This window comes from Mya arenaria, chromosome 1, assembly GCF_026914265.1.
Source record: "Mya arenaria isolate MELC-2E11 chromosome 1, ASM2691426v1".
Lineage (NCBI taxonomy): Eukaryota > Metazoa > Mollusca > Bivalvia > Myida > Myidae > Mya > Mya arenaria.
Genome location: NC_069122.1, coordinates 16314041 through 16335002, shown reverse-complemented (window position 1 = coordinate 16335002; position 20962 = coordinate 16314041). Strand labels below are relative to the sequence as shown.

Below are 20962 nucleotides of genomic sequence, written 5' to 3'. Positions count from 1 at the left end.
AATTTAACTGATAATGTTAACTACTTTGTTCTAAACCGTACTAAATGGAGTCGGTTAAAAGAAAATGCATATTTTAACTTCATAATAGGTTAATGGTAAGGCACAAAATGAAAAGGTCGGTCGGTCGACTTGAAGCACAGCCTTCTATTGGCATATTCACGACAATATCGTCCCTTTTGCCTTATCCGCCATACATTACCCGCATACTAAGTCAACATACCTAGGTAATTATTAAACATGTTTACATAATTAAAACAATATAGCATGTTGTAACTCGTCAAGTAGTTTTCAAACAAGTCAACAACACAAGACCACATCATCTTATTAATGGGATGAAATAAACGCTTCCATACCTTCCCGATCTTCAAGGCCTGTCATCCACTACCGATGTACCTCGAAGGGACTAAAACTGAGCTGACGGCGAGAAAATCGGCCGAGCTCCTTCGGGAAAGCACTTGAACAATCACAACTGGCCGTAGCTATACCGGTGTAGTACCGGCGGCAGGGGCGATGTGATACCAATACCACGTTTCTGTTACCGATGTTATACCGACACGCGACGTTGTTCTACCGATAAGCCACCGCTGACCGGAGCGATAGTGTAGTGATACCGTTGAGCTACTACCCATGTGCCGCCTCTGACCGGAGCTGTAGCGGAGTGAAACCGTTGCGCTGCAGTTGTACTACCGATGAACGGTATTAGTACGGTATCACATCATAAAGAACAGGAGCCGATCGTTAGTACATCGGCTGGACTTCAGTATCACATCTGTACCAGTACGGTATACATTGAGATCAGCGGAGATCCGCAGATCCATTACTTTGCCATACCGGTGCTCAATCGACAATTACGAGACCTTACCGGTATACTGCCATTGCAGTCCGTCGCTCGCGTCAGCAGCTCGACGGCAGAATGTTCGAGCATGTTCGAACATTGGTACCGTCTCCGGCCGATGCGATTTCCTGACGACGTACCACCGTTATAAGCGTTGTGATACCGTTGCGATGCCGTACCAGTAGACCGATCCCTGAAAACCGCCAAATTTGTGCTCCGTTATAGCTCTGGCGAGCCACATTGGTTAAAAGCGACAGGATCTTAAAGCTCACACTAAATTACCAACATACCATTTTTTAACATGATACTGAACCGAACAAAGTTTTTTCTGATAGAATTTAGTGGGAAACGTTTTCTTTTGTCCAATGAGAAGGCAGTTTTTCTAAACCTTAAATTAATTTATTTCAATAAATCAGCCGTCAGCCGTTAATTTAAGCATGTGAAGCGATAGGGATAAACAGTGGCTGGTCCATCAAGTAAGTAGTTTACACAAGGAAATGCAGACCGCTATATAAAGTAAAGGATTTTAGTATGGTGCCTCGCATCCAAACATTGGTTTTGTAAGTACATGTACGTATAAAACACTTCAACCATTACTTTATGTATTATTTGTCCGCGAAAACCAATCTTGATCGATTTTAAACGTTGTGTAGCCTTTTTGCGTCTATCACTGACTAGTCTTATCCAAACTCAGTCGTAAAATTACGTTTTCGTAACCATTTTAGGCGTTATAATAGGCTGCACCTTTTTGTATACAACTTGGATGAGTTGTCAACAGGTTAGATTTCCGTTAGTTTGGACATTTACTGGATTCGATTGGTAAATAATAATTATTGGATAAATAATTAAATAATAACAAATCAATAAACATTTCGGCTAATTTTTACCAAATCAAAGAATGAACTTTTTTATACAATTCGCTGCTGATGTTAAGCTAGACGCTTAAATATGACTTCAATGCTCGCATCTTTGATTAAAGAAGAATTTGAATGAAAACAGAAAAGCATAAATATGTCTAATGGGTTTTTATTGGTAACGAAACAAATGAAACAGATCACAGAAATATTGGTGCACGAGACATCGATGTGGCTATTGGAAACTTCGTAAAATTGATGGTGTTGATTCAAATCCAGATGTGTGGTGCTACCTGAAATAAATAATAGTTTTAAGCCACAAATATGATATACTAAACTGAATACAAAAAAAAAAGAAATTTGATTTCGAAATACGGCGGCGGACTTGTGCTTTTTCAGAAGAAGTTATTTATTTGATACATAACTGGAGAAAAACACTTGATCCTGTAACATTCCTTTCCAATCAAAACCTTGTAAATATTGTATCTGACTTGTTCGATTAAAGTTCAAAACGACCTTATGCCGTAAACTTCTTTATAAAAACCGCTTGTTTAAAATTGAAATAGGTAATTGAGTAAAATGAAACCGTAGAATAGATGGAGTATTTGTGCACGCCTTAAGACTACGCACATGCGCAGATAGTCTAAAAATTTGACTTACTGGTTTAACCGGAAGCGGCGTTCACGACGGTGACAGTACCGGAAGAGGAGGTTGAGGTGTTGCCGGAGAAGAGGATCATGACGACGAACAACAAACCAATCAGGCCAAGCACTGGAACGAAACGAAAGATTTGAAATATGAGAAATAATTGTCATTTTATGTTTAATATAAAAATGAGCTTTCTTACCTTCAGTACGGCGTCGGTAAAAATTGTATATTCCAGGCCCCTATTTCTCGAAACTTCTTAAGTCCCTTATAACAGGATTAAGCTAAGCTCACTATTTTTACTTTCCAATAATTTGTGTAATATTTACTTCTTTAAGAGTTTTTTTTTTACATAAGATAGTAATTATCTTTATGATAATCACAATAAACAATTTTTCATCTATCGAAATCATATTGAAGTATGTATTTTGACTTATTGAAATAAGCTACTTAAGCCAGTTAAGCTTAAGAAGTTTCGAGATATTTGGGCCAGATTAATGTTTATTAACCATACTTGTCCTAAAAAAACATGATGGCGTTTTGTTGTCTTGTTTAATATATTGTTATAGTTACTGCATCTAATACCCGAGGTATTGAACTTCCCTTATGTATTTATTCAAGTATGAGTGTAATTGATGAAGTGAAATGTTTGTACCATATTGCCAAGCTTATCGTGCAATAAGTACCGTGCATATATTGGAATAGCCATGTGATGTATCCGCAAGCTACTAATTGCACCGGGGCGTATTTATAAAATTTCATAGGTCATTTCTTAACTAAAGTAAATTTCTTAAAATTTTCATCGTCAAATTAAAAGAAATATTTGTGTGTTTTTACATTTAAGTATTCTTGTTTTTTGAAAAGTATGTATGAAAATAATGTACTTCAGAAATTAGTTTTTTATATCATTTAGGCCCCCAAAAAAACATTTGTGTTTCCGGTAACCCGACCGACCCTATTTTTTCCTCGCCGAACCTAATCTTTTTTTAGTCATAAAAGTAAAATTTTTTAAAAAATTCTATCTTAAAATATATATATATTTCTTTAAATTTATTGTTATTATTTTCGTTGTTTGTCTTTCAATGTCCCCGGAGAATATACTTTCATTCCTGACTATGTATTACCGAGACGGGAAAACAAAATGGCTGAGGGCGGCGAACCCTGTCCGATATCTTAAAATTGGCAAATACAAGTTTACGGTCCAAACACGTGGTTGATCTCCGGAGACGTATTTTGCTGTCTTTTTAATGAAAATATTTTTAATTATAGTTCGCGGTGTTATTTATCCATATCCATGTCCAAAATAAAACTTACTTTTTTACGATTAGGCTTTACGTATATCATGCAGGCTTCTTACAATTAGGCTTTGCGAATTCATGCAGGCTAGATGCCAGGTTCCAATACACATTTCATTAATCGTTATATTAATTTATCCGCAATTATCAATAGTTATTTATTTCGCCTTATTTAAGTCCCATCAATTGAACTCCAAACAAAAACCTGCGAAAGTTAATAACACATTTATTGGAATGTGTCGGCTGCAGATCAAACGGTACAATTTGTGACGTCAGAGCACGAGCGGTGATAAGATCAAAGGCCCGTGGCTATGGTTTGTATCTAATTCTGTCAGTCGGATACCGTACCATCCCGTTTGATTGCCAGGATATCGTCTAGGCTGGTACGAAAATACCATACCATCGAAACAATAATAATCAATAGTCGTCGTCTGGGAATCTTAAAACAATGACCGAAATGTTTGAATTCACTATAAATATGAATGAAACTATGTTTGTAGTAATGTATGAAAATAAGATACGTAAAATAAATCCATATCCGCGTTTACTTGTTCTTTTATTAATCTACCTCCACTTGAATGCCTAGTTTAAGGAGCTCACAGTTGACTAGAAAAATCGGCGATTTTCCTCAAGCAAATTAAAAATTTAGTTGATAATTGACTGTTTGGCTAGAACATTATCACAGATATGTTGAAATTGAAGTCTTAAAAACCGATCACGACTTATAAAGTAGTATTGTATACAAAATCACCGGATTTCATGGGCAAAATTGGCGGGAAAATACGGTAGTCGAAGGTAAAGAAATGATTTCGGTCATTAAACTATGCTGTTTTATCAGACTTTTTGTATATTAGGAAACGCGTAGATATAACATAATTGATTTGATGCAACAGAAAATTGCATGATATGGAAAGTGTAAAAAAATATAAAAATAATCCGACCTACCGACCCTATTTTTCCCGCCATGTTACCGGAAACACATGTATTTTTTTGGGCCTTAACAATGAGATACTTAGGGCGTTTTTGTTGATACCAAACCAGTTTCAGTTTTGGTTTCAATGGTTTCAGCAGTTACGAAACCGGTTTTGATAGTTTTGCTTAAAGTAACAAGTGCATGGTTTTGTGTACATTATCAATAACATGGCGGAGCTACTGAGCCACACAATTACTAATATAATCCTTTTCATTCAGCTCATTTGCCCATTGTAAGGCATTGTTATTTAAAAGATTGAGTTTCAACAAACGTGGTTGATCACTTTCCGCCATGTTGTTTTCGAAGTAAACTAGGTTTCGGATGGAACGAACCGATAAAACCGCCACCGGTAGGGGTTTCGATAGTTTCGAAAACCGATTTCGGTTTTCGTTAAGAAACGATTAAAACTGGTTTTGGTTTTATTTGAAACTGTTACAACAAATACACAGTTCGTGAAACCGATATAAAACCGAAACCAGTTTACTACCAACACAAACGCCCTTAAATAAGCAAAGGGATTTAAGTTAGGAAATGACTTAAGATGCTTTATTCATACCGCCCAGTGCTACAGGTTGGCTACCTACCGATATAAAAGCTAATACATAAACGAAAATATAGAAAACACTCCAATAAGGTACACTATGTAAAACAACACAGAGTGAATAATTGGAGGTATTTTTATTTTTCTGAAAATGAAAAAAAAAAGACAAGCTTAAACGTTTTATCAATGGAACTGTAGAAATAACTTACGACTTGAGTTGCTTGAGCCCCCGGTGGCGGGGTACCCGTATCCGTATCCGTAAGTGGCGGAAGTCATGGCGACCACGGCGGCCAAAGCGAGGGCGGCGAGAATAAAGGATTTCATGATGACTGACTGGAACATAATTGAAAAAGTTTAACTCCTTGCACCTAAGCATACAAAACACAGCCAAGGACTGAAAGCTAAAAAAATGTGCTCTTCAATTCGTCACTTGTCTCAAACACAACAAAAACAAAATCAACATTGTTGCCTTGTCTGCAACTCTGTTAAAACTCGCAAAACAATACCAACAAGTTTAGCGATTTGTTAATCGGATAATATTCACAATCTGGTGAATGTTTAATATTAAGCAACACATTTATTCTTAAAAGTATGATTTTATAAAAGAAAGAATAACACCTTATATACCATAAATTACAAATTTTGGTAACCATATACTTAAGAACATTTTTTTTTAAAAATCCACAAAAAACACAAAACAAACTAAAACATTCTCACCTTAGTGAACAACTCAAGTGAAGTTACAAAGGTCTGTTTCTTCGTTTTATAACCGTCAAACTGGATAGGGCCAAGTAAAGAAATGTCTTGTTTCTCACGCACATTTCTTTTTTTAAAAAATGACCAGAGAGCGGGGGAATTTATTTTATTTCAGTTATTATTTGATTTGATTTTTCTACAAAAAAGTATGTTACCATTTAATCAACATATATGCTTAATGTGTATTTACGTCTTCCAAGAAGCATATATATACGTTTTAGCCTGATGTGCATGTCTAAATAATGAATACATCACTGACTGCAGGGTTTCTTTTAAATCTTTGTTTTTGCTGAAAATTTGTATTAAAACCATTTCCACATTATAAAATGTAGGTCGATGTAAAAAATGAATGCGATGGGGCCTGAGAAACTATACATTATTGTGTTGGCCTAGACTGGGTAGACTACCCGGAAATTGATGCGTAACATCACTCACAAATTAGTGTAACAAATTGGTCTGTCAAATGACGTTATGACTTTAATTTTTGCACCTCAGGATAAATGCTGTATTGGGTGTGATTGTCAGACTGGTGGTTGATCGTGTTTAGCAAAGAATTAGCAATTTATGTACAATAATTAATTTAAATATGATTTTTATTATTAATTTTTAAAATCACATTTTTACGACTAAGCGTGGTACTTATTGAATGTGATGTCGTTTGAATCCTTACCTCACAATTTATATACAACACTTGAATATTTCAAGTACCAGCTCACTATTACTAAGGGTCTTGGGTCAACGTCAACCATCATGCTAGCCTTCGAATGCGTTATATCAATGTTAGTGAACATCTCTATTCTACGAATATCTTAGAAGTCCCCTGTGTTCATGAGGAGCAATAGAAGACAATTATCACTTTTTTTCTCATTTCCATTATAAATCAAACAAAAACGGTATTGTTTGAAAATATCAGTACCGTTAACACTATTATTATACCGCTTATATTGTTTGGAGACAAATCTTACACCTTAAGTATCAACAAGCATATCTTCCACCAAGTACAAACATTTATCGCTAACACCTAAAATTTTACATTGACCATACTCACCGTTTCTAACTCGGCTAAGTAACCCCTCTCTCCCTATAATCGCTCTTTCCGTTCTATTCCTTTAATCATGTTCTATCTTCCGCACTACACAATGACAAACTTTGCTTTATTGTTATGCATAAAGAAATACATGTATATTAATTTCTTTTTTAGCGTCTCGATTACGCCATCCACTATAACAATTATCAATGTTTACTCTTCTTTAGTGTGCTGTAATGAATTACGAATCAACAATGACAACATGACAACTCGGGTATTTCACACCACATGTCATTTGTTTCTATTGATATACAGAAATGAGACTTAGAAAAAACATTTATGCTTACTTCTCAATTCTGTAAATGTGTACTATAATCGCTAGTAGATCTAATGAACCAGTCAAATGTAACCACGCCCCCCCCCAGGTCCGGGAAATAGCGGGGACTCTGACTTTCGGTCCAGCCAACCCCGGCTAAAATCCCCGCTCCGCGGGGACGAACAATTGGTAAAATCCCCGCTAAATGCCCCTGCACCCCAGGGACCCTAGGTAAGGCCCATTCCCCGCTATATTTAAAGCGAAGACAAAACCACCGCATTCACCCGGCACAACGGGGCCACCTGAAAGGTAAAAACACGGCTATCCCCGGTATATCCCCGGACCTGGGGGGGGGGGGGCGTGGTTACAATTGACTGGTGCATAATTCTGGATATCTCATACTTACAAATACTGATCATGGTTACTTGTGATTATCTGTTTATTCGCTATTATGTGTGTTTCAAACTTATTATTTTATCAAAATAAATACTGTTTAAACCAAGGTTTCAATTCGGTACAAATCATTCACGCCGGAATGATTTGCTCCAGTTATAAATTTATAAAAGAAAGATACTAATTCTGAAAAAGCAACTCTTCGATATGAATTGTCAATCAGTGATTTTTATTTGTTTGTAAGTTAGTATACTAGCATCATTTCAATAGAATTTGAGCTTAAAACTAACATTTTTCTCTTAATTTTGTTTCAGATAGCGCCAGGTACTACTATCTCCATTTGAATCAACATCATCTACCATAGCCACAATACGAGGATAAAATGCACCATTCAAATGTAACCACGGCCCCCAGGTCTGGGGAATAGCGGGAACTTTGGCTATCGGTCCAGCCAAGCCCGGGTAAAATCCCCGCCAAATGCCCCCGCACCCCAAGGGTCCTAGGTAAGGCCAAATCTCCGCTAATTTTGGCGCGAAGACAAAACCATCACATTTACTCGGCACTGCGAGGCCACCTGGAAGGTAAAAACACGGCCCATTTCCCCGGCTATCCCCGGTACACACCCGGATGGGGGGGGGCAGTGGTTACAATTGAATGGTGCTTAAAATCATTACATGTTCATCAGAATCACCACCAATAGTTCTGTGATTTATTTTGTTTTCGATAAAACACATAAAACATATTTTTGAATATATAAGTCAAATATGTAATTCTTGTGTGATTTGTTAGTGAGGGTATGTATGCTTAGTATGTCTTGATGTTAACAAATATTAAATAAAGCACTCTGGTTATTAAGGTAGAGTTTGCTTTTTTGCCCTTTATTCCACCATAATCAGACGTCAAGTACATATTTGGCAATCTTTGTTGGGCAACACAACCTGTTATATTTGTTTCGTTATTTTTTTTAAATAATTATATTTTTTATTTTGCATTCAACTAAGGAGGCACAGAGGTGAAATCCACAACACTTCATTTATATTGTTGCCATAACTTTGTAACTTATGGTCACGAACGATCGATCGAGTTGACAATAAACATGATAAAGTCAACAAGAGAACGAGCGTCACTGTACTCTCTTCGTCTTAACGCCAACGATCTCAGATATCTAAACAAATTAAGTAAACGTATTGAATTTTATGACTTTTCCTCAAAACGGTGACAATATTACCATAGTCCAGGTCTTCACGAAAATAATCTGATATATAATACTATCCCTGACTGCGTCCATATTATTCATTTTTGTTAAGTACAGATGGCATTTTAGTATCAGGGGTGCTATCTGTGTTATTACCATAAAGCGGCATGTTTTGATTGTCTGAACTAAGTCGTGGCTACAAGTTACTTAGTCTTGGCTACAGGCTACTAAGTTGTGGACACAATATGAATAAAGTGTTGCGGACGTCACCTCTGTGTCACCGTATTCATTGTTTAAATGATATTGAAATAATATGTGGTCAACAGGAATCTAGACATATTTGTAGGTTGTGTACGCTTACTTAAATTGGCTTCAGTGGACAGATAAAAATTTAAATTGAATAAAAACATCTTGGTTACTTTACATTATCATCTTTAGTGACATAATGGAAACTTGAAAAAGTCAAGCAGCATCAGCCGGTTAGTTGGAGGTTCAAACCTCGGCCGTGTCAAACCGAATGATGTTAACATATGGTACCAGTAGCCCCCTTGCCTAGAGCTCGGTATTTAAAGGTTAGTACTCGAAAATGGTGTACTCAGTACTTGTTCAACCCTGGAAAGTTGTATCCCGTGTATCGTTGCTTTACACCGAGCACGTTAAAGAACCAAGAGGTCTCTTTGCAAAAGCCTAGGATATCGTACGCGGACCTCTTGTAGCACTCACTGTTTCATTTAGTCTTTCAATGTCTTAATTCGACTGCGAATTACTGTCACTTTTATCTCATGTCACTTATGGCATTTAAACACAATTTAAGTCGTGATGGCGTCACGGCGAGTTCAAACCATAATGCAGCCAATGGGCGCGAGTGGACCTTGATACACATCCAAAAAACGGGTCTTTAAAATAGTCCATCATGCCGGCGCCAATATTGAAAACATGTTGGTGCTTGCAACCGTCAATTGAACACATGTGGGAGTGTATCAAGTTGTTTTTTTTTCTTTTAATTTGAATCTATTTCAAGTCTCTCCTAAGCATGATTAAGACACGAGTCAAAATTATTTCAGTACATTGTCTACGTTATCGAATGCATCTATGCCGAAGCTTGCCGGATATGGCCGAGTCGTTACGATTCCCGCCGAATAACGAGTATAGGTTGGCCGATTTGCTCCGAGTATCTCGAGAACAATGCGTTGTGAGGCTTTACGGGCTTGTATGACACACACGCATATATCACGCCAACATGAATGACGCAACGCCATTGGTCCAGGACTAGTCAAGCGGTGACTCCATTTGTTTCCATATTTGGTCACCAAATTTATATCGTACAAACATGGCGTCTATTTTCCGAATCCGATGAATATTCCGATGAATAAATGAAACATTAAAACACGTGAACAGGTTGTCGACGTGATATATACGTTACGGGCAACCTACTAGCCCCGTTACTTATAACATCAGGACAGAAACTAATGTATGACATAACTCAAACTTAATGGCCAAATATAGTATAATGACAACAAACAAGAGAGTAAAAAACATAAAAAACAAGAAAAGCTTTATTTCTCTACACAGAAAGACAAAATTCAAATATTTTAGCACAAGCGTGGAAAATCACACAATATTTTAAGACCATACTTATAACTTAATATATTCTATGTTTAGCGTCGTCATTCGGGTAGGATAAAAATATCAATAACCGGATAGGGCTTATTAGAAATAATAATAACACTGATTTGATTTAAGATATAATACATATTTAGACAGCATTGACGTTTCTACATGTCCACTTATATGAAGTTTACTTTTGATTTTAGCTGGAACATTTTTACTATCATGGGAATGATATAAATACATATAGGTGAGTAGTTTTTGAATTCTCACACTAACGCTAAACATAGCATTAAGTCGGTATGGTCTTAGTTAAGTAGCTGTACAAATGATGGATATCATTATTTTAAATAGAAAAAAAACAACAACCATATGTATACATTTAAAGTGAGTAATATATTAACAAATACATCTAAAGTGACTTATGTAAAGGCAACGAAGTTACCTTTTTAATAAAGAAAATAAAGAAAATAGGCCAACTTATGTAACGCTCGAGTTGTACGATCATTTTTTTCAAATTATCATTTCTGAGTTTTTTTTTATCATATTCATTCTGAAACTACCAGCCTGATTGGTCAATATAGGCAAACTTTATTAGAGTTTGATATGAAAATTGATATGTGACAGTCATTATATATTTAATTAGAAATACATTTATCTGAAATCCATGATCTTTCGACATTTTGCCGTCCACTCATTGATAAGGTGACCTTGTTCTGTATGGTTGCAGAAATTGTTAAGAGTTCACGACACACGAACATTCTGCTTGATGGCTCTAGGATTGTTCTTCTTTGCCCATCTGTTTTAAAGATTGTACTATTGTCCATACTGATGAAATCTTTTGTTCTGCTTTGCAAAAAATAAAAAAAAAGTTTGTTCATTTGGCCACATTGTCTTCATGGCTGCGGTAAAAATGAGATGTTTTCAGCACTGATTCTCCGAAACGTTACATCGATGTAATTTACCACACTAAATTGTCCAGTTTGCTGTTTGACCTCCGGAAAAAATAGAATCTTCTTATCTCAAAAATGATCTTGCTAGTTGACCAAACTGAGACTAAAGTTTGTACTGCTTGACCTTGCATATGTTGTTAGTTTGTTCTGCTTGACCGTAACCTCATGTTCGGCACAGTTTGCGGCACAACCTCTACGGTACCAGAGCCTCCGGACGAGCCACCACCGCTAGAGGAACCTCTGGACGCCCCGAAAACGACTTTCCGGGAGTGTCCTGCCTCGTTCCGCCCAATAGTTCCCTGGACCGTCTGTTTCACGGTACCGCCTGTCGGCCTTGTGTAGAATCCTTTTTGTACGGTTTTATTGGTCTGTTGCCGCCTCTCCCAATCGGCTTTAAATCTTGCAGCCCGCAACAAGGCGGCAATGCGATGCATAATGGCTTCAAGTTGTGCCTTGCTGATTCCAGTCTGTTGCTGCTGTTGTTTTTGCTGTTGTTGTTGACCCTTTCCTGCGAACAACCACCAGTATTTGGCCATGAACTGTCCCAGCTCAGTCTCCCAGAATTCAGGTATGAGCATGACGCTATCAAACCAATTTTGGTATCCTCGACCGCCCAACGAACCGCCAAGGTTGGCGCTGCCTTTACCGCCCAAACTTCCACCACCCACACCGCCACCAACACCGCCACCGAGTCCGCCACCGATACCACCACCAACACCTCCACCAACACCCCCACCAATGCCGCCACCACCAATTTGCCATCCACTACCTCCTGCTCCACCAAGACCTCCTTTGATCCCACCGGATCCACCTTCTCCTCCAATACCGTGACCACCTCCAAGTCCGCCGCTGCCTCCCTGACCACCTCCAGTCACGCTTGAACCGGAACCAGATCCTTGTCCACTGCCACCAATGCCCCAAGTTGCACCACCACCTGCAGCAGAGCCATATTTTCTCATAAATTCGTCCCACTCTGCTTGAGTCACGCCTCCGGTCTTACCTCCGGCCCCACCACCACCACTAGCTGATCCTCCCTGACCCATGCCATATTTCTTAAGGAAAGCATCCCAGGTTCCAAGCGAACCAGTATAGCTTCCCTTGCCCCAGTTTCCTGAGCCGGAAGAGGAGCCGCTACTTCCGGAAGAACTACCAGCGCCTTGATACACACCGCCAACCCATCCTCCACCGGATTGACCACTCTTTCCACTCATAAAGCTCGCCAAACTGTCAATAGTGGCCTGGGTTTCAGATCCCCCGCTATTTCCGTAACCGAATTTCGCCACAAAGTTAGCAAAGTCGGTTTCCCATGATCCAGTTGTTTGACTTGAGGCTTGGCTAGAGCCCGCTCCACCTCCCAGTTTTCCGTAATAACCACCGCCTGATCCTTGACTTCCGCTTCCGGTTGAACTTCCGGTGATTCCCGTTGTCCAGCCGGTACCTTGACCTCCTGCGCCGATCCCGGTCCCGGAAGCAGCCCCACCAAAGGCCCCACCAGAGGCCCCTCCACCTACTCCTGTTGCACCGGTCCCCCAGCCACCATTCCCGCTCTGGCCCTGACCCGCGCTATTCCCATACGAAGCCAACAATGCGTTCCAATCTAGACCTCCATGGCCTCCACCAGCACCTCCGGTGCCTCCGCCGTAACCACCCTCGCCGTGACCCCCGAAGCCCCATCCACCTGCTCCACCATTTCCAACTCCACCATGGCCCCAAGATCCAAAACCACCCATGCCTCCAACCATGTCCTCTGCCTCAAAGTCTCCTCCACCAAATCCTCCCCAAGCACCCGCGTGTCCGCCACCACCGTGCCCGCCACCATCGCCACCTAGCGAGGACGCTAGACCCCACAAAAGAACAGAATCCATATCATGATTTGGCCCTAAAAAGTTGTAATCATCAATTCCAAACTTTGCCCAGTTAATGTCACCGGAAGGCGTAAAATATGCGCTCCAGTCGATCCCTCCGCCGCCCCCATGACCACCAGATTCGTCCTCCTCACTGCTGTCTTCGCTACTGTCTGAAGACGAGCTCTCAGAGGACGCTGTGACAGATATCTGTCTTGTCACAATCCCTGAAAATATGAAAAATGAATGCATTAATTGTTTTCAAACACATAAAAATGTTTAATTGAAATCGTGTATTGTAACAGTATTGGCGCCTTATTCTTTAACACTGTATGCCATTATTTCATGTTTGTGAAAGCCAGGGGCGATATTCATAAACCTTCTTAAGTCATTTCCTATCTTAGGTCCATATATTTAAATTTTCATTGTCAAATTAAAACAAATGTATAAGTGTTTTAACATTAAAGTATTTTTTTCAGTTAGGTCAAAGAAAATAATGTATTAGGGAAATTCTTTCTTTTTTATTTTATAAATAAAGAGATAAAAACATAGGAAATGACTTATTTATTGGCAAAATTTTTAGTAAATATCTGCAAACCAATGATAAAAGATTGCTGAAAAAAGATCAGATCGCAGATTTTCATATTTCCGTTCGAAAATTAATATTTTATGGCTTAAGCTTTTACTAACGGTTTAAGAAAAATGCATAAAACATCATTTTTCAAACTTGAATATAAAAATCTGTGATCTATTTTTTGTCAGCAGTTTATATAACTTGTTTCCATGCATTTTCGCAAAAAATTGGCTCGTTTCAAGACATAAAGTAAAAAAGTTGTCAAAACGTTCAATCTGTGAGAGTGCAGCTTTAACACACATTTTTATAAAGCAAACTAACAAACAAATGGTAAAAGTAGCTGGGCTGGTATTCAATATGCAACTCAGGTCAATCTTATGGTCATTCGTCATTGACTTCATTCACCGAACATTCCGTTATTTATAACACGAAATCCGATTAGCTACATCGTTCTTAGATTCAATTAAGAACAAAACTAAATACCACCCATGGACAAGCATTTAAAAAGTCAGTTAAGTCATTTTCTATCATAAGTCATCATGTTAAATTTCTCACTGGTCGTGTGGTATAACAACTTTATAAAATCTGGGTTTTTTATTAGTAAATATGTCCAAACATATACTAATTTCAAAAGCACACCTCTCAATTTGACGTTGATTTATTTTAAAAAGTGGCTTTATTTGAATACTGGCCCTGATTCTGTGTTCTAAAGTAAAACAGCTAAGCAAGTCTAAGTAGCAAAATCCATCATTTTGAGTCTACATCTGTTAGATATACCATCATACATAGTACTTTATTCTAAGTATTACGGACAGATGTTTCACTCTTTGTTTCATGAATTTTTAAAAGCATAGTTACGAGAAAAAAATACATTACAAAAACCAACCTCAAGTGATGCTTAAGTAATAATTAGATGACATGAAGTAAAACCTTAATGAATAAGAGTGGGCGGAGTAGGCCTAGCAAACGAGCCTCTTAGTCATTAATAGTCAGACTTCAGGTCATTTAACTTACTTAGAATGAAACATCATTAGCTGACAAATTGTCAGCTCAAATCTGACACAGGGAGTTTGTATCGGATGAGTGGCAGTAGGACTTTTAAACACCCTCGAAATTTGAAATTCTCAATGAATAAGCCGGGTACTTAATGATTGCCTGTCTTTAATTTTATTTTCTGAACATGTAGGCTGTTTACTGCCTTTTCATTGGACAAATATGACTACTACATTGTTAAAAATTTAATAATTCGGTATTTTAAACCTTTTCAACGAGAACAAATATATTTTCACAAAATTAATGTTTTCTTTTTCTTTGATGCACTATAAAACGTAACTAAGCAGAAATTTCCCGTTGAGTATGTTTAGTGTGTGCATATTGTTAATATTGTCTTTTTACATTTCTTAGCTTTAAGTCGAAATTGAAAGGTGATTTAGGAAAATTACACAAATACATAATGTTAGTTCCAAATTATATTTTGACCAATGGGATGACTGTATTTTTGAGATTCGCCGTAATGTTGTTTTGTAAATCAGACGTCAACCGTTATTGATTTTAATCAGGTAGATCTGTTTAGCTAAACAGGGACCGAGCTAGTAAACAAAATATAGTAACAACCACTAAGCTGGTTGAATAGAGGATAATTGTTTGTTCCAGTGTAGGATCGCAATATATTTCACCTAGTGAGCACCAATATCAATATTTCACGAGTGGAGAAGTGAAATATTTTGCGATCGTACATTGAAAGAAACATTTTTTTCTATTTGTTACATGCAAGAAATTATATAAAATGACATTTTAATGTAGTTTGTCAGAATCAAAACAGTTAAAACTAACAAGTTTATATTTTCACTGTTTGGAACAGTGAAATATCATTTTTATTTCACTGATAAATCTCTGTAACAAACAAGCACACGTGTGCTGTATATGACGTTGGGCTATATATCACAGCTGAAGACGGGCATTTTGATTAAAAAATCGCAAATTATGTAATTTCCGACATTGCAGTTCAACCGTATTTTCTACTATTCATGAACAATATACATCTTATACCGTACATTAGATGACAATTAAACGTTATAGTTAAACATTACGCAAGAATTAAGAAAACTAATTTTGACCCCATGAAACGCGATGGAGTTTTCTTATATTTATCAAACAAAATGTGTTATATAGTATAATAAAATACCTTTATAAACGTTAACAGCAGCCAATGGTGTAATGCAAAGTCTTTTGTTAAAGTTAGCCAAAATTAATTGGGCAATATTTATCAAATAATAAATGTTGACCAATCAAATTCCTTTATGTGCAAACTTACCAAAAGATAACATGTAGATACATTATCGTGTTTTAAACAACTGGCTGCAATATTTAAAAGATAATTTTCAGTCAAGTTAAATTATTCAAAATTTTATAATTTAAAGAAAAATCGTGCATTTCCCCTTTATCTGAAGTGACAAATTAGAATAAATATGGTAGTACTTACCGAGTACCAGACAAGCGAAAACCAGTGATCCCTTTTGACCTTTCATTGTCGTTTACCTGTAAAACAAAAATTAAACATAAAATCACAATTATGATGAACGAGAAATTCCTCAAATTTCACATCGTGTCAAAACTTGTACGGAATTTTAATAACATGGAAAAAACGCGACCCTTTGTCTCAAATCGTGGGTTTTCATGTTCAAAATATGACATACTATTATAACATGATCTTACAAATGCAATCGCCCTATACAGACTGTTATTAACAATTTAAATCCTTTAAAGGCACATAACCTCATTTAAAATAATCCAAAAATACACCTTTAAGACTAATATGTATGAACTATCACAAAAAATGAAATTCGAATTCAAAATTGGTCAATTTTCCTACATACAACCATTAAATAAATGTTGTTTTTAAATTTCTGTTTTATGATCGAAATGCTTTTTTAAATTATATTTGAATATAGTTGAATTCCGTATGGCGTTAAAACTTTTTAAATTGTTATTTGATTTTGTAGTTTTATTTTTCAATTTTCTTTCAACTTACGAACTGATTATATTTTAAAGAGTTCAGAACAAGTATTTTATTACTAATTATATTTTATCAGATTTATAGAAGCAAGTGCCTTTAATGACATTATGTTCATTCATAGAATATCCCAAATAGCTTTTCACTGATCATGTCCTATTCGGTAAAGAAGCTTGAACGCGTTTTATTTGATAAGCATTGCACAAATTAATTTATTGTGAACACATCGCATGTAACGATAATAAAAAAACCCATAAACATTCACGTTAAAATTCCATCATTAATAAATATTGGAAATGAGACAGAAAATTAAACTTTTTTAGGTTTAGAAATTCAAAATTATTTTCAAATGAGAAACTGCCTGTAAGTTTTAATTGTTTATTTATAAACATAAAAGATACTCAATTTCAACAAAGATCAACACATTTGTTGACATCTTTAAAGTTATGAGAAAGTCCCTTAAAGGGACTCGATCATGTTTTGGTACAGAAAATAATAAAAGTTCCTCTATGATACCAAAATTGCAGAAAGAAAATACAATTTAACTATAAAAACACCTGTTTGTAGTGCGGAGCGAACCCACATCGATACAGTCAAGAAAAATAAATCCGATTACTTATCCACTCACCCACTCATTCTAAGGTGGCAATTAATTAACTATTTCTTTAAAACATTGCTAGCATCACGTGATAATGTCAACCAACCAATCACGTTACAGCTTTTTGTTGAATGGCGTTAGTATCACAATTCTGAACTGTAGACTTCCCAGACAAAATGAGCATAAAACAACATTTGTTGAAGGGTTCCAGCCGTCAGTATCATAGTTTTAACACTCCTAATGATTTGACACTTTATTTTGTAACAAAAAATCCGTAAAACGTGCATTTAACGAACCGTGAACGAGTCGCTTTAAAGGCATGTTTTGCAAATTGCAAGTGTCACATATTAAATCAACATGACAAACTGGAAATAATGAAACATGACATAGTTCTTGATCGTTTCTTGATGAACAAATGTTTATAAACATTGTCGTAATGATAACTATGAATTACAAGCTAAAACGTCTTGTACTTTGAAATAGTTTATGATTTGACTCCGGTGATGTTTAATCAATGTTGGCCATACGCATCAATAAATTCAAGTCAAGTCAAGTTTATTAAGTAATTAACGGCCACCGATCCTTAAAACAACACATATATACATCGATGTCGTTTAATTATAACATGGTCATTTTCATGACTATTTTAACAATATTAACAATAATATGTAGAAACCTATCCACATTTAGTTAGTATGCGTAATTGCGTAATGAATTGGCACAATTTGTTATATTTTTTTTGCATGAAAGTTTGCTATAACATACTTTCATAGAAGAATTTGCAGTTGTAATACTGTCGAAGTAAAATCATCGTATTATATCATATTCTTCTATTCAAAGAATACAGAAAAATGCTGGCTTGTATTGATGTTGTTTTTTAGATACGTTTACCTACAATTAACTAAGACGTCAAAATAAAGACTGGAATAACAATCCAAATCAATATTTAAATAATTGATTAAGGTTGATAGAGTGTATCTAAAGCTGGTCTGATGCAACGCAGTCAGCTTAATGCTGATTTACTCAAATAAATGTATAAGAAAACTTTAGAAATACTTCCCTCTCAATAGACAAAATAAATTGTTGACCACTTAAATTTGTTATTGAAAATCGCATAATTGTATTGTTATATTTTCCAATTGTAGTGCAAATGCAAAGTAAGTAAAAAAAATGATAAAACGAAATCCTTTTATTTGCAATATATATCATATATTTATGAACGTATTAAGACGAGACGTCACCATTCAAATAGAAACAAAATGTAATAATGCTTAGCTAGAAGAAATGTCTGTTGGGAACAAATTTTAAATAAATTGATAATATGTAAAAATAAAGTTAACAAGTTAAATAACAAATAGATAAATATGACTTAGATTAACGCATGCAACAATTAAACTTTCCTGTTTTAAACGTGTTGTCTCCAATCAATAAACGTTTAAAAAAAGAAAACAATTTTAGCATAGTAACATATTAAAATCATTACAGCATAAACTGATTTTCCTTTTCTGAATTTTAGAGATTCACTTCAAGAAAAGGTTACTATTATGCAAACTTACGAAAAATATATACGATAATTCTTGAAAACGTTATCCAAGCTCTCAACTTAGTATATATTCCTTATAGCGACTACTTATAAAATAATAAACACTTCGCTACAAGTTTCTATATCGTTCTTACACAAACTATTATCCGTCCGCAATTAAATACTGCAACTGCAACGTCCAAGCGAAAAATAAGGAAATACTCTCTCTTTCTCTCTCTCTGCATGCCAAGTAACAAAGGTCCACCCAAATATTTTTATACTTTTATATATTCAACTCCAAAATGGCCTAAAATAAGCATTACCACAATTACATATACGTCTTTCTGTTGTTTGTCAATTCCCATTAATTATAATTTACATGTCCAGTTTGTCTTACTGAGCTAAATGGCCTGAAGATGAACATTTGTCAAGAACGCTTGGCTCTGGACCATCTTAACGTTAACGGCACGTTAAACGCTAACGGCAAAAACGTTTAGAAAGTTGGGAGCGTTACAATGCGGTTGTTATTTCTTTTATCGCCTAGTCTCTTACATAAGCAACTATCAAAAGGCGAATGAGGTATTTTGGGAAACAAATTACAGGACACATTTATCAACAAAACTGAAAAAAAACTATTTGCTTGTTTAGACGTTCAGCATCAGTATTGTTAATACGTTTATATGTCTTTGTAATAAATTACGTCAACGATTTCGCCATAAAAGAATATATGAATTGCTAATACAAAGTCCTCGTATCTCTTGTAATTGGATGACTATGGGTTGTTACATGTTGGGTTCGACGACAAATCAGTATGAAACATTTTATGGTAGTCACTTGATGACCTGCTTAGGCCATACCAACTCGTTTCTATGTTTAGCTTCCGCGAACGTATAGGTTTTGGACTCGCCGTTCAAAAATAACAATATCATTTCATATGCTCACGAATATTTTTTTTTTAATTTTCATTTACTCATACAATTTCGACTACAGAACGCATGCCTTTGCAACATGTTTCATACTTTGTACAAGTAGTCTTTGCATTTGCTATTAGCAAACTATGTATTATGTGCAATTCCAATGATCAACCGACTTAGATACAAAATTAATTTGAAATCATATTGAAGTGGAAATCTATCTGACGATTGAGGAAGGACTCAGGCGGCTCTACGTTACGTATTCGTTTTTTGTTTTGTTTTTTATCTTGAGTTTGTTTTTGTTATGATAGTCAGATAGTCGTACTTAGGGTTGACGCTAAACATAACAAATGGTATGGCCTTAGGTTGAACAACAAAAAAACAAAACGAAACATTTATAACAATTAAAAAGAACTAACACGTAAAAGGCTATACTTCTACGTACATGATATCATAATTTCGACAAGGCCCGTATTCATCAACGTCCCAAGTCTAAGTTTGGGTCTCAGGCTGAAGAAAGCGAAATCTTAAAGCTGCACTCTCACATATGGACCGTTTTGACAACTTTGTTTTATCTTTAATAAGAATAAGATAATTTTTGCGAAAATGTCTGAGAACCAGTGATATAAGACAGCTGACAAAGGGTCAGATCGCTGTTTTTCGTATTTACGTGCGGAAATTGATGTTTTATGCCGAAAACATGTTTTGCATTAGTAACGCTTTTAGCGACAAAACTTGAATTTTCCAACGTATATATTAAAAATTGTGACCTGATATTTTGTCACCAGTCTCATATCACTGGTTCCCAGATAATTACGCAAATATTCCAAGACAAAAAAATAAAAATAAAAGTTGTCAACACGGTCAGTCTGTGAGATTGCAGGTTTAAGTTCTTAAAATATTTTATATAACTTTAAAAAAATGATATGTGGCTGATCATTGAACATTGAACTGTGACGGATACTTGAATGTTTAGCATTACTCCTCTTGTAAAATTTGACAACAAATTAAAATACAGTCAAAACCCGTTGGCTCGAACTCGCTTGACTCGAGTTCCACGTTAACTCGAACTGGATGGAAAGGACCGATAAAAATATCGCTTGGCT

General features: G+C 36.1%; 1 protein-coding gene across 2 annotated transcripts; it reads right to left on the bottom strand.

Annotated features, from left to right (window-relative positions):
• Window positions 1-10368: 10368 nt before the first annotated feature.
• On the bottom strand, window positions 10369-19172 carry LOC128210854 (uncharacterized). 2 transcript variants are annotated; one of them, XM_052915301.1, is made up of 3 exons: window positions 19098-19172; window positions 16292-16347; window positions 10369-13462 (listed from the first exon to the last, which is right to left on the bottom strand). In XM_052915301.1, the coding sequence occupies exons 2-3, from the start codon at window positions 16335-16337 to the stop codon at window positions 11529-11531; spliced, it is 1980 nt and encodes a 659-aa protein (XP_052771261.1). In that variant the 5' UTR covers window positions 16338-16347; window positions 19098-19172; the 3' UTR covers window positions 10369-11528. The 2 variants fall into 2 exon arrangements, with proteins under 2 accessions (XP_052771261.1, XP_052771201.1); XM_052915241.1 differs by having other exon boundaries at window positions 18977-19134.
• Between the last annotated feature and the right edge of the window lie 1790 nt (window positions 19173-20962).